The sequence below is a fragment of the Neovison vison genome, chromosome 9, assembly GCF_020171115.1.
Source record: "Neovison vison isolate M4711 chromosome 9, ASM_NN_V1, whole genome shotgun sequence".
NCBI lineage: Eukaryota > Metazoa > Chordata > Mammalia > Carnivora > Mustelidae > Neogale > Neogale vison.
This window is the reverse complement of record NC_058099.1, coordinates 27,037,678-27,049,785: the sequence shown is the minus strand read 5'-3', so window position 1 is coordinate 27,049,785 and position 12,108 is coordinate 27,037,678. Positions and strand designations below refer to the sequence as shown.

Here is a 12,108-nt window from a genome sequence, read left to right as displayed (position 1 = left end):
AGGGGAAAGCAAAGATGGCAGAGCAGCACTGAGACAGGAAGGAGTACAAAGGAAACCAAAGGGTTTGATCAGTCAGAGAATATAAGGAATATAAGGAAATATAAGGAAAAGGAGGAGAAAGAGGTGCTATGCAAACCCAGAAAGGAGAGAATCTGAAAAAGGACAAAGAGGTCCATGGTGTCCACACCACAGACCCATGGCATTAAGATCATGACTCGGTGCAGTCCTCGGGCTCATGGAGACGCCCATCCCTGCAAGAGGTGCCCCTTCTGCAGGACTCACATTGTTGGTAAAGAGCTCCAGCACAAAAGTGGCCACGCTGCCATTGATCCCGATGAAGAGGTTCACGCTGGTGAGGACCACGTAGGCTGTGCTGGGGATCTTGAACACAAAGGAGGCTGGGTACATGAGAGGTGTGATCGACCACCTGGTGAGGCACAGAGACAAATGTTCACTGGGTGTCCCCTGCCTTCCCTTTGACTCTGGGCACCATATGCCTTCCAGCCCTCCAGGGGGGCCTTACCCGTACAGCAGAAGTAGAAGCGCTAGCACAGGCAGGTTGGTAGAGGACACATAGGACTTCTGCTGGAAGCAGATGAAGATGATAATGACCAGCGTGGCAGGGACCACATAGTTGCACTAAAAGTGAAACAAGAAAATCAAGTTCACCCCTAAGTCAGAGACACAATACACCTCAAGTCTTCACCATCATAGGACAAGAAAGGGCAGATAAACATAGCAGAGAATAACTTTGAATTAATGAAGCCACATAAACTATTCATCAAAATAGTGGACAATACATTTTGACAAGCATTTTACCCTTGGCTGATTTTATAAACTGCATGCCCTTTCTGTCTTTCCAACAGCTAAGCCAAGGTGTCACGCTCAGTAAACTTACTGAACGATGGATTCCCAGTCAGAGTAATTACAATTTCACAGGCAGCAAATAAGCTTCCATTATTCTTCCCGAAGATGATTGTGTGTTTCATCATTAATGCTATATTAGCGTCTGCCCAAGTTCAGGCTCACATGTAATCTATTTATAAGCGCTTACCTCATCACATGAATGCCAGAATTGTTTCATCACATGAGAAATATTTTCAAGTCTGTCCTGACAGTGTATCAAGACTTACAATGCAGATATAAAGACGTGACTACAGGACAATTAAGAGAATTCATAGCTAGCAGGGAAAGCACAGGCAGGGAGGTGAAAGGTGGCCTGTTGGCTGTTTGAAGAATTTGAGCTTCAGACTACAGGGCTCTGCCTCGGTCCCATCCTTCCCCACGTGTTTATCAGTAACGCAGGTGAAGACCTGCTTTTAGCAAATTTCAGAGTCTTGAAAGCAGGGAGTGACAGATAACACACAGACAGCTAAGTGAGGTCTCTGAGTCCACAGACTTGATCTTTCCTCTCTGAATCCCCTGTCACAGTCAGATACATCATGAGCACTCAGTATGGACATGAGTTTATGGGATGAAGTAATTACTGGGGCAAGACAAAAAAACAAGAGCAAATGGATACGAAACAAGATGCAGTGTAACACGGATAAATGTAAAGTTTAGGTTCAAAAAGTCAACTGCATTAGTGTAGAGAGAAAGAGACCCCATTCACCAATCATTCTGTGAAATGGAAATTTCAGTTCACTACCAAGTTGCTAACAAGACAGCTCTCCTTCTGCATGCAAAACCATGGGCTGAGTAATGACAGTATGGGATAAAGATCCACTCTAGGCTCGGAACACAGAGCACAGCCTGAACACAAGGTTACTTCTGGGCTTGGCTTTTTGAAAGGAACATTAACAGTGTGGAGCAGGGCCACAGAAAGGCAACATATCACAAGTCTGAGAGGTTGACAAGTCTGAGAGGCTTGGTATAATCAGCAAAGACATCATCCTCACCATCATCACTCACGTTTGTACAGTGCTTTGAAGATGACAAAGTGTGTTCTCATGTATCCTCTTACGTGGGGAAGACTTAGGTTAAATGAAAGTTGTCTTCAAATACCCGAGGGGCTGTGCAGTGGGAGAAGGATTAAATTTGTTCTGTGTGGCTTACAATTAATGTAGGTCAAGGGAGATACATTTCAACTCCACTTTACAAAAATCAGAACTACAGAATTCTTTGAAGTCCTCCATACTGGTATGAACAGAAGCAATCTATTAGAGCTGACACAAAAACATATTTGGAATGGATGGATAAGCCTCTGGGTAAAATGTATAGAGTTTTCAAAGGAAAGACGGATTTCCTACTAAGGCAAAGAACACCCTGCTTCTGGAGGTAAAAACCTACCAGACAGGGTAGAGACACTGGGTTGTGACTAAGCATCTTCCAGCTCAACGTTACTTTGAAAAGTAGTCACTCAATAAGTTAGTGGTAGTGATGGTGGTGGTATTCATTGCAGTGTAAACAGATTTTTTTTCCTGTGGTGTGAGATCAGATCTGCATTTGAGGTCATGTTTAGTGTCATGGGTGTACAAACAACTACTTCTGCCTTTTTCTTTTTCATTCCTTTTGACTACCTAAAACACTTTTAGAAAAGCCAGGGACTCTTTCATCCAATCCACGGCCCTAATGATTTATAAAACAGCAGCAGACAGAGGTTCTTACCATATCCCACACGAAATTAGAGAGCCAATAGATGACAGGCTTCACTCCACTGATGAACTGCAGGTGCTTTGCTTTGCTGACCCGCTCTTGGATTAGGAACACGACAAAGCTGGCTGGGACGAAGGACATTGCAAAGATGACACAGATGGACACAAGGACATCCACTGATGTGGTCATCCTGAAAAAGAAAGACAATGACAATATGAGGGGCCACTGACGCAGCTGAGAACTCAAGCAAGCAAGATACATGCATGCAACTGCACACACACCCACACACACACGTGCGAACACATGCACACTTGCATGCAAACACACATACACAGATATCAGAGATATGAGGCACAGCCCAGAGGGAAAAATTGATTGACCAAACGTATTTTAATCAGTGTTAAAGATGATTATTTTCAAATAAAAAAACCCTAATAATTAAAATGCAAAACTAATTTCAATGAAGTAAAAAAGAATCCACTGCCATAATGAAATTATCAAGGGAAGTCTAAGAATGGCCAAATGACATTCACTTTGGGCTTCTGTTCTTGACCCAGAAGAGCATTAAGTTGTAAATGTTCACACATATAGGACTAGTGTACTCTGAAAAATGAAATAAAGCAGAAGTATTAGGATGAAACTATTCAAATAATTTTTCTCTATAAATAAATTTGAAAACAATAGTGTGTAGCATATCGATCTAACACACAGCAAAAATTCTATCAGATTCTATTAAAGGAGCATAGTTATAAGTCCACTAAACAGGTATAACATAAACTATTTTTATATGCATTAATATTATATAAACTTGGTATAAAGATCCTAGTGGTATATATTGGTATTCTACAGGAGTTAAACAGAAAGAGCTGTGCCACGTGCTGTACACAGGAAAGAATCTAACATGTGCTGAATATCAACAATGTGCTGAGTGCTGGACTTGGCAATTTACATGAATTGCCTCATTTAACACCATACATCTAGAAATATAAAAACCAGAGTCAAACACAGATGTCTATGATTCCAAAGGTTACGCACTTTAAACTGTATCATACTGGCTTTAAACATCTCTCTCTCTCTCTCTCTCTCTCTCACACACACACACACACACACACACACACACACACACACACAAGCTTGATTCAGGAATTAATAGGACAAGCTGATAAAAGCATGTTTCACCAAGTTTACAAACAGTGGTTTCAAAACTAAAAGAGCTGGTTTTCTCTTAAACACTGTGTTAATGATGAGTTAAATTATTTTAGGATTTTACTGACAATTTCACTTTATATAAATTCCCTACATGTAATGGTTTTTATCCATCAAAATCCTTGATCTTCTGCAGTTTAATCCCTGCTGGCCAATTCATAAAGCGATCATTTTCTGCCCAGAACCTGAATTCATAATTAACTGTATCCTCAGCTGGTACTCTACAAGCTGCTTCACACTTCCCTCCCCAACATGGTGGTCCCACCAACAGCTTCTCCTCTCCTCACCCACACCCAGTTAGATACAGCCATGCTTACAGAGCCACTTCTGAGAGCTGCTGCTTGGTGAGATTCAGGGGGTGGTTAAAGGCCGTAATCCCATACTGGCTGGGGTTCTCTCCCTTCTGCAGGTTGGCCCGGAGAATGGCATTGTTGATGACATTCAAGAAAGAGCTGATGGCATGCCAGCCCTTGTTGTTGAACCACACCTGAATAAAAGATGCCAGGTACAAAGTAATGCTTCCAAATCCTGCTCCTGGAGGTCGGTGCACATGCAAGACATTTTTGGAATTCCATACACCAAGAGAAAACATTAGGGTCAGAGAACATGGCAAAGAGGTAACAGCAGCCACTGCGCTACTTCTGATCTTCAACTCACTCAATCCTTACCACATCTTTAAAACATGACTCCTGCCTCTGTTTCTTGGATTAGGAAATGGAGGCTTAAATAGGCTAGGTAACTTGGTCAAGGTCACAGCGGTTCAGTTGGTACATCTGTTGGAAAGCCAATTCTCTTTATCACCATACTGTCTGGGCTCCATGGTAAAATTAGTAGCCTGCTCTTTTCTGTCCCGAATATGCCTATCAACATTAGGAGCTGAAAATACTTAGTACTACTGTTCATCAAGAAGCTACCGGAACACAGGGCCTCACCTTGACATTATTTTTCGTGTCCAGTCCTGTCATGAACCTCCCCAGGTTGCTGAGAAATCGATCGGCAGAACTGCCCTGTGAACAACAGAAACCTGCCTCAGTTGGGATGGTTCACAAGGTAAGGGCAACAGGACAACCTGTGAAGGGCAACATCGTTACTGCCTTGTTCAGCCGAGCAAGACGGGAAACTACAGCAGGACGGGAGCCCGAGAAACAAGTGACCAGAAATCTAAAGCATTGGTGTTGCCATAAACCACAAGTTTTGAAAGAATCACAGGGACACCCTGGGACTCCAAGTTGCTAGGGGCAGAGGTCTTGCCTAACTGGGTGGGGAGCGTCTTTCAAAGTGTTCCCCAGGGGTCCTCTAAAGACCTAGAACTAGGCCCAGTGGGCAGATGTGTCGGACACATGGGATGTGGGCCTCAAAACTGGAGATATAGACTCTAGGATTATTATGGATACCATGATCCTGGAATCCAGGCCCGCGGAGCCCTCGTTCTCATTTAGAAAACGGGAAACTCAAAACACGGAGAAATGAAGTGAGAGCCTATGAGGTCCTGCCACCAGTGTAAAGGAAATGATTCTTTTCCTTTGTAACCAGTGATTGTTTCAGGTAAGTATGTTCGAAGCCCAGTTTATTTACCTACTGGCTAAATTCATAAAGGAAGTTATACTGAGAGCTTTTAAACCTCTGAATTTTTTTTTTGATCTATGTTTTTAGATATTAAATATATAGTGAATAGCTCAGTCTTGGCTGGTGCAAGATCAGTAGACACCAATAATGGCTTTGTATTCAGTCCTAAAAACAGTAAGTGGCAAGGTGATTAGATGTACCTGCCAACTACTCCCACTTAGTGGCAACGCTGGGCCCATCTTTCTGACATGTCCTAGGATGGATACCTACCTTGGCCAGCTTCAAGTGCTTCTTCACTTGCTTGATGGCATTATTAACTTCTTGACTTGAAGGAAGTGAATGAGAATTACTGGCACCCAGGGAAAACCCTCCATACCTAAAAGGACAGCCTGACATTAGAAGACAGAGCCATACACAGTATCATTCAGCAGGAGACATCACATGAAGGAGTGTATGCATCATGGAGGTGAATGTTTATTCGAAGCAAGACCAAAGTTAGACTTGGAGAGAGCTTCATCTTGGCCTCCTCTGATGTCTTCCGGCAATCTCTTGATTCTTAGGGCTACTGCCCAAGAACAGTAGGGAAGGAGCTGCTGCTCTGGGATTACACACAGAGTGAGGTGTCTTTCATCTCATAGATGCTCCTCCTTCCCCTCCCCGCGCCCTCCCCCACTGACCCCAGTCTGCCCTTCCACATGGGTCTCTGAGTGTCAAGGCAAGGAGACGGGGAGTTAGAGGAGAACAGTGACCAGAGTAGCCTAGGGAGGCTTAGAAACAGGCCATGGGACTTTCCTAGCATAAAGGCACTTTAGGGGCCCCAGTCTGTATCTGCTCTGTGCAGAGTTCTATGGGTGTTGGCCCCTGGGAAAAAGGAAAAGAGGGAAGGTGGGCAACAGTGACAGAGCTAAGTTTTGAGGCAGCCATATAAGGCATCTCGTTCTCTAGAAGGACAAACTGGCTTCAAGGGTTGTTCCTGCCTTTCTTCCCTAGTGCCACCTGTTCCTTCAAAACCAAGAAAGAGAGAGAATTTCAAATACTGTGGAAATAGCTTTGATGCCTCTTATTTCATCCAAGACCTTCTTGGTCTCATTCTAAAGGCCTGAGAAATTGTTCTGGAGTCCTCAGGGCCCACTGGGAATCTGATTTGGGCAGGGGAAGAGGGGAAGGAGGGGAAGTATAAATAGAGTAAGGTATTTCCCTTCCAACACTGTGCTTCCCCGCTAAATCCCTAGAGACCTTCAAGGAACCACTGAATCTCCTCATGGGGATCAGAATGCTACATGTTTCAAGGGCATCTAAAGCAGCAGCTGAGCACTGAGCAGAAACACCAAGGGCAAAACAATCCCCACATCCCAACTTGCTGGGACCCGAGATACCAGTATCAAAGTCATCCTTCTGAACTACAGGAGTCCAGACAAAATATGGGCTAGCACAGAAAGAGATCAACTTACCTAAACTCATTCACCCAGATCTTGTTCTTTAAACTGCAGAAGCCAAAGAAAAAGAAACGAAAAATCAGTTCAAAGAAACATTGATCGTACTCCTGTATTCCTGATGATACAAAAGAAGTTACTATCTACCTGAGGAGACAAGCCAGGATAGAAAGAATCCTGTGATCAGTCTTGGGCAGGGGTGGTACGCATAGAAGGACATCCACCCCAGTCACTAGGTCTTTCCTTCTCCCCATCTTAAAACCTTGTTATTTATATGAAAATCATGCTTTGGATTAAACCACTTCAAAAACCACCTTACAGACAAAGATGTGACTGAACTAAAACTTTTTTTTGTTTTGTTTTGTTTTTAATTCTTTTTAAGGAAGCTCCATGCCCAATGTGAATCTTGAGTCTGTGAGATTCTGAGACCAAGAGTCACATTCTCGGGGCACCTGGGTGGCTCAGTGGGTTAAGCCTCTGCCTTTGGCTCAGGTCATGATCTCTTCTTGGTCCTGGGACTGAGCCCCACATTGGGCTCTCTACTAGGTGTGGAGCCTGCTACCCCTTCTCTCTCTGCCTGTTGCTCTGCCTACTTGTGATCTCTCTCTCTCTGTGTCAAATAAAAAAATAAAATCTTTAAAAACAAGTCACCTTCTCTACCCACTTAACCAGCCAGGTGCTCCAAAACTTACTGAATTCAAGGTAATACATCAACTATGGAGGACGTGGAAACGTTCTGCCTCTTTCTTGAAGCATACCCCTGTCATTTAAAGTTACTGAGAACACCTAACAGAGAAGCCTAACAAACCAAAAGGAGACCAGAACAAACATTTCCTGGGCATCAAGTAAGTATTCAACACTGTGCCTTGATAGCCTCAGAAACTTCGGGGCTGTTCCAAATCTCCACAGCCATGTTAGGCCACGGAGCTGGCCCAGGGCTCACTTCATAATGCCACGTATCGTCCACATTACCACACATTCCACTCATGAGAGGCACTTTATACATATCAATGTCATTTAATTTACACACAAAATAATAAGAGCAACCACAAAATAGTACGAATATCACATACTCTACAAATGAAGACTTTTTCAAGGACAACTGGCTGCTCCTGGTAAAGCGGATGGTAAGTAACAGAATTCAAATTTGAAGCCAGATTTACTTTTTTACTGACATATAACTGACATAGAACACGATATAAGTTTAAGGTGTATAACAGTCTGATAAGACATATTTAGATATTATAATAGGATTACCATGGTACCTCCATCATGTCCTGAAATCATCATCCCTTTTGTTGTGGTAAGCATATTTAAAATTTAGTTTCTTCGCAACTTTGGAGTTTATAATTTGGTATTGCTAACTATAATCACAATACTGTACATCTGCTCTCCGGAATTTTTCTCTTGCACAACCCTACAATGATATAGGCTGCCTTACCTTGATGCTGACAATTAAAACTTCAAAAAATTTATCTGTTCTAGGTTGGGAGAATATCCTAAACTTCCAAAAGCCAACATCAGGCCAAAATTTGATATTTTTCCCCAGAACTAAGCAATTTTTAAACATTTAATTCCCCTATTCAGGGCTGAAAAAAGGGCCAAGTTTAGTAAATAATGACCTTTTGGCTATGATCTGCACATAGGTCTTCACCAAATAATCTGAAATGTTTCTTCCCGTCAGGTTCTGAAGGATGTCTGCAGTGTTCTGTTTTCTCTGTCATCATAGAAAAAACAAGCACAAATGTCTTTATGGACCACAATTGAAACAGGAAAAAAGAAAGAAAAAGATTAAGGACTACAATGACACATGTTTCTTGGTCATGGATCACAGTGTGACCAGACCTTGCCCACAGAGCCAAGGTGCTGCCATCAGCCAAACACCAAGGCCTAGTCCATTCTGCCCTCACCACTGGCCGTTCACTTATGCCAAACCAAGATGTCCCCCAGGAAATTATTCTGAGATACTCAACAATAGACAGTGGAACATGACTTGTTACAGTCACCGAGGCTCTAAGGGAGCAGTATCACGGACTACGCCCGGTGACTTCTTTGGTTCATTAGAGTTAAATTGATGAATAGATACACCATTATTTAATCTATTTATTATTAACATATAATGTATTATTTGTTAGATACACTGTTATTTTAAAGAGAAGTAACCAGGACTCAAGTTCTCACACCCATTTACAATTGCTTGTCCTCACCCTGCAACCTAGATGCTGATAAAGCAACAGAGGGAGATCACAAGCAAGCCTCTTCCTGAAACTGTTCTCAGAAAAAGGCTCAGAACTGCTCCCCCCACACTCACAGTCTCAGAGACTGTCAGAGTTTTAAGACCCACAGAAGTCTCATGGGCCAGCCTCCCTAATTCAGAGGTGAGGAAACAGGCCCAGGGGCTGAGCGGCCTGTCTGAGGTCACCAGCTCATCTGTGGCACAAGCAGGATGGAGACGGGTCTGTCACAAGATATTCTGTCACATTACCTCAGTGGGAGAAACCAGACTGTGCCTTCCACAGCCCACGGATCCAGAGTGCTGAGATCTGGTTTTAACTCAAACAAGTAAGTAAGCTAGGCTGACTTTTCAAAATAGAGAAACAAGTTACACTAAGGTGTAGGAACTTTCAGACCAAGTCCCTTCCCCTCAAAACCCACATGCTATTCTGATAAGAATTAAGCTCAAGACTGAAAGACAACCCCCTGACAGGATAGGTCAGCCGTTCCTTCCTCCCCAACAGAAGCTCCCAGCCCGCCTGCACTGCCATCTGCTCAGTCACACGGAGAGCGACTCACCTGTGGAGGAGGCAGCCCCCCTGCCCCCAGGGGACACACGGGCAACATCTTCTTGATTTTGTCACTGCTACACTGGCAGGTGGGTGAGGGGTTCTCCATCGTCCAGTTCCCCTTTTGGAAGAGGTCCATGATGGTCTGGGGGACCGGGGCGGTGGTCCACTCCTCCTCCCCCACGGAGCAGGGCACGTTTCTGCAAAGGGAGGACATCAAAGGTAGCATCACCTGAGAGGACCTGGACTTTCCTGGAGCCTCGGGAGCACAGACCAATCAATAACAACCAGAAACGGGCATCTGTGCCCTCACCATTTGTTTGCTCTCCCCACAGACCTGTAAGCTGCAAACTCACTTTACAGTTAAGGATGAAGGAACACAAAGAGGCCCTAAACGCTCATGTACCAAACTCCAGGCAATCCAGTCTGCCAGCATTTGGTCTCTTGCCCCTCTGTTCACTCAGTAAATATTCAATGAGCACATACTATGTGCCAGACAGTGTTCTGCATATTTGAGAGTCTGGGGTGAACAAGATAAAGTCCCTCCTTTAGAGGGATTTGGCAATAAGCAAATGTCACTTAGCCAAAAATAAAGCAAAATAAGAGAACAGTGGATCAGGGGAAGACACACTACTTCTTCCTAGGAGGGTGATACTTCTTCCAAGGCATGAACGATCAGAAAGCAGCAGCCAGGGAAAGATTTGGGGAGAGAAAACACTACAGGCAAAGGCAATAGAAAGTATAAGTACAAAGTCCCTGAAAAGAAAAGAACTTCCCACGTTTGAGGAACAGCAGGAAGGCAGTGAGCTGGGACGGGATGCGGTAGGAGGGAGAATGATGGGAGATGACGGGCGGAGCGAAGCCGGTGCCAGATGACGTGGGCCTGGGAAGGAGTCTGCGCCTTATGCTCAATGTTCCCTGAATCTGGCACAGAATGGCAAGATTCACTTTATGGCTTAAAATGACGACAGAATTGGGGTTTGCAGGGGACGCAGTGAGGGTGCTTAGTACATGAAGCGCTAGGTTGTCTGCAAGGATCACGAGGCCTTTACGCCTGACACGAGCTCCGAATCACTGTGGACCATCACCAACACGCTTGCCCTCTTGGGTCTTATCTTCTCCACCAGTAAAATAAAAGTACAAAATGGCATGTTGAAACATGTCATTTCTAATATCCCTTCCAGTTCCAAGGTTCTACAATGCATAGCCACACTCTTTATGTTATTCTTCTATGTACTAAAAACATCAAAATCTGTGCACTGCTCTCTAGTTCTCTCTAAGGCACTGTAACTTGATGGAAATGTCAAAGGAAGACATGGCGCTCATACTCCAAAAACTTCACAAGATGACTGGCTGAGACAAAGCTCAATGCCACAGTCAATGTCCCAGTCAAACTTCCCTCAGTTGTACTCCTTTTGGTGAAATCTAGAATGCAAATTCAGGAAAAACTGCCAGAATGGAGACCTTCCATCACCCCCCACACACACACACATACACACATACACACACAGCGGTGCTCTGCCCCAACCCTGTGAATCCTCTGACAGCAGGGACAAGACCTCTGCTGTCTGAACCTGTCTAGCCTTGAGCCCAGACCCAGCTCCTTCTATGCTGCCACTTATCTGAGTCCATACTACTCAGCAGCAGTGTATAATGACTGCACCTTATCTCATTCTTCTACCTCCCCTATGAAACATGCAGGTATGTCAAAAGTCAAAAGTCTTGTGACCTCAGAGAGGATGTCCCCATGCCCTTTTCCATCACAGTCATTTCGTTCTTTAGGAACTGATATTGGCTGCTAGGGCTTACTTACCCATGAAGCAGTAAGTACCAGCAAATGTTTAGTAAATATCCAATAATAAGAGCTAGCAAGGACATGGTAGTTATCAATCTAGAAAACTGCTCTGAAACCTTGCATGCCCAGGTACCTGGCTCACTGGTCTGTCCATTTGCAAAGTCAGTAACTTCCCTTTAAAACCTGGAATTCAAGTTAGTCCTTCTCCAATCTTCCTATACCTTCCACACTCTCTATAATTCCTCCAAGTCTGTGTTATAACTGAGCCAGAACCTCATTCTACCTGAGCCTGGAACCTTCATGGGTCTTGGCTTGGGTCACTTGGAAACTCACCTCTCTTCACAGTTGTTATGCATGAAGACCTCCACACACCCCTCCCCCCAGCCCACTTAAAGACACAGGCATTTCACTGCATTTATCCATATACTACCTACTTCCCTAAAAAGGATTTTGAAGGAAAGTATAAAAATATGCAACCCCAAAAGAAGAAAATATCCATTTTTATACACAATAATATAGAACACGTTTTCAGGTTGGTAAAGTGAAGTAGCTGATAAATCAAACTGAAAATTCTATATAATGGCAGCTTATCTCTGCTTTTAGGTACAGGAGCTGGCAGAAGGGAAGAATGGGAAAGCACTGGATCTGTACAAAGTGCTATTTGAATTAAATATTAATCTCTAAAGCAGCAAATACATATCTGTAGTGATTTTGCTCTGCAGGATGATAG

At 43.8% G+C, this 12,108-nt stretch overlaps 1 protein-coding gene across 1 annotated transcript in view; it reads right to left on the bottom strand.

Moving 5' to 3' along the window:
- ABCA1 (ATP binding cassette subfamily A member 1) overlaps positions 1 to 12,108 on the bottom strand; it is a 128,367-nt gene that overhangs the window by 15,295 nt on the left and 100,964 nt on the right. The window contains exons 31-39 of the mRNA XM_044265222.1: positions 9,594 to 9,783; positions 8,423 to 8,517; positions 6,819 to 6,851; positions 5,638 to 5,743; positions 4,734 to 4,808; positions 4,119 to 4,288; positions 2,608 to 2,785; positions 524 to 639; positions 283 to 427 (exon numbers count right to left, since the gene is read on the bottom strand). Of these exons, the coding sequence (XP_044121157.1) occupies positions 283 to 427; positions 524 to 639; positions 2,608 to 2,785; positions 4,119 to 4,288; positions 4,734 to 4,808; positions 5,638 to 5,743; positions 6,819 to 6,851; positions 8,423 to 8,517; positions 9,594 to 9,783 (1,108 nt within the window). The remainder of the gene's footprint in view (positions 1 to 282; positions 428 to 523; positions 640 to 2,607; positions 2,786 to 4,118; positions 4,289 to 4,733; positions 4,809 to 5,637; positions 5,744 to 6,818; positions 6,852 to 8,422; positions 8,518 to 9,593; positions 9,784 to 12,108) is intronic.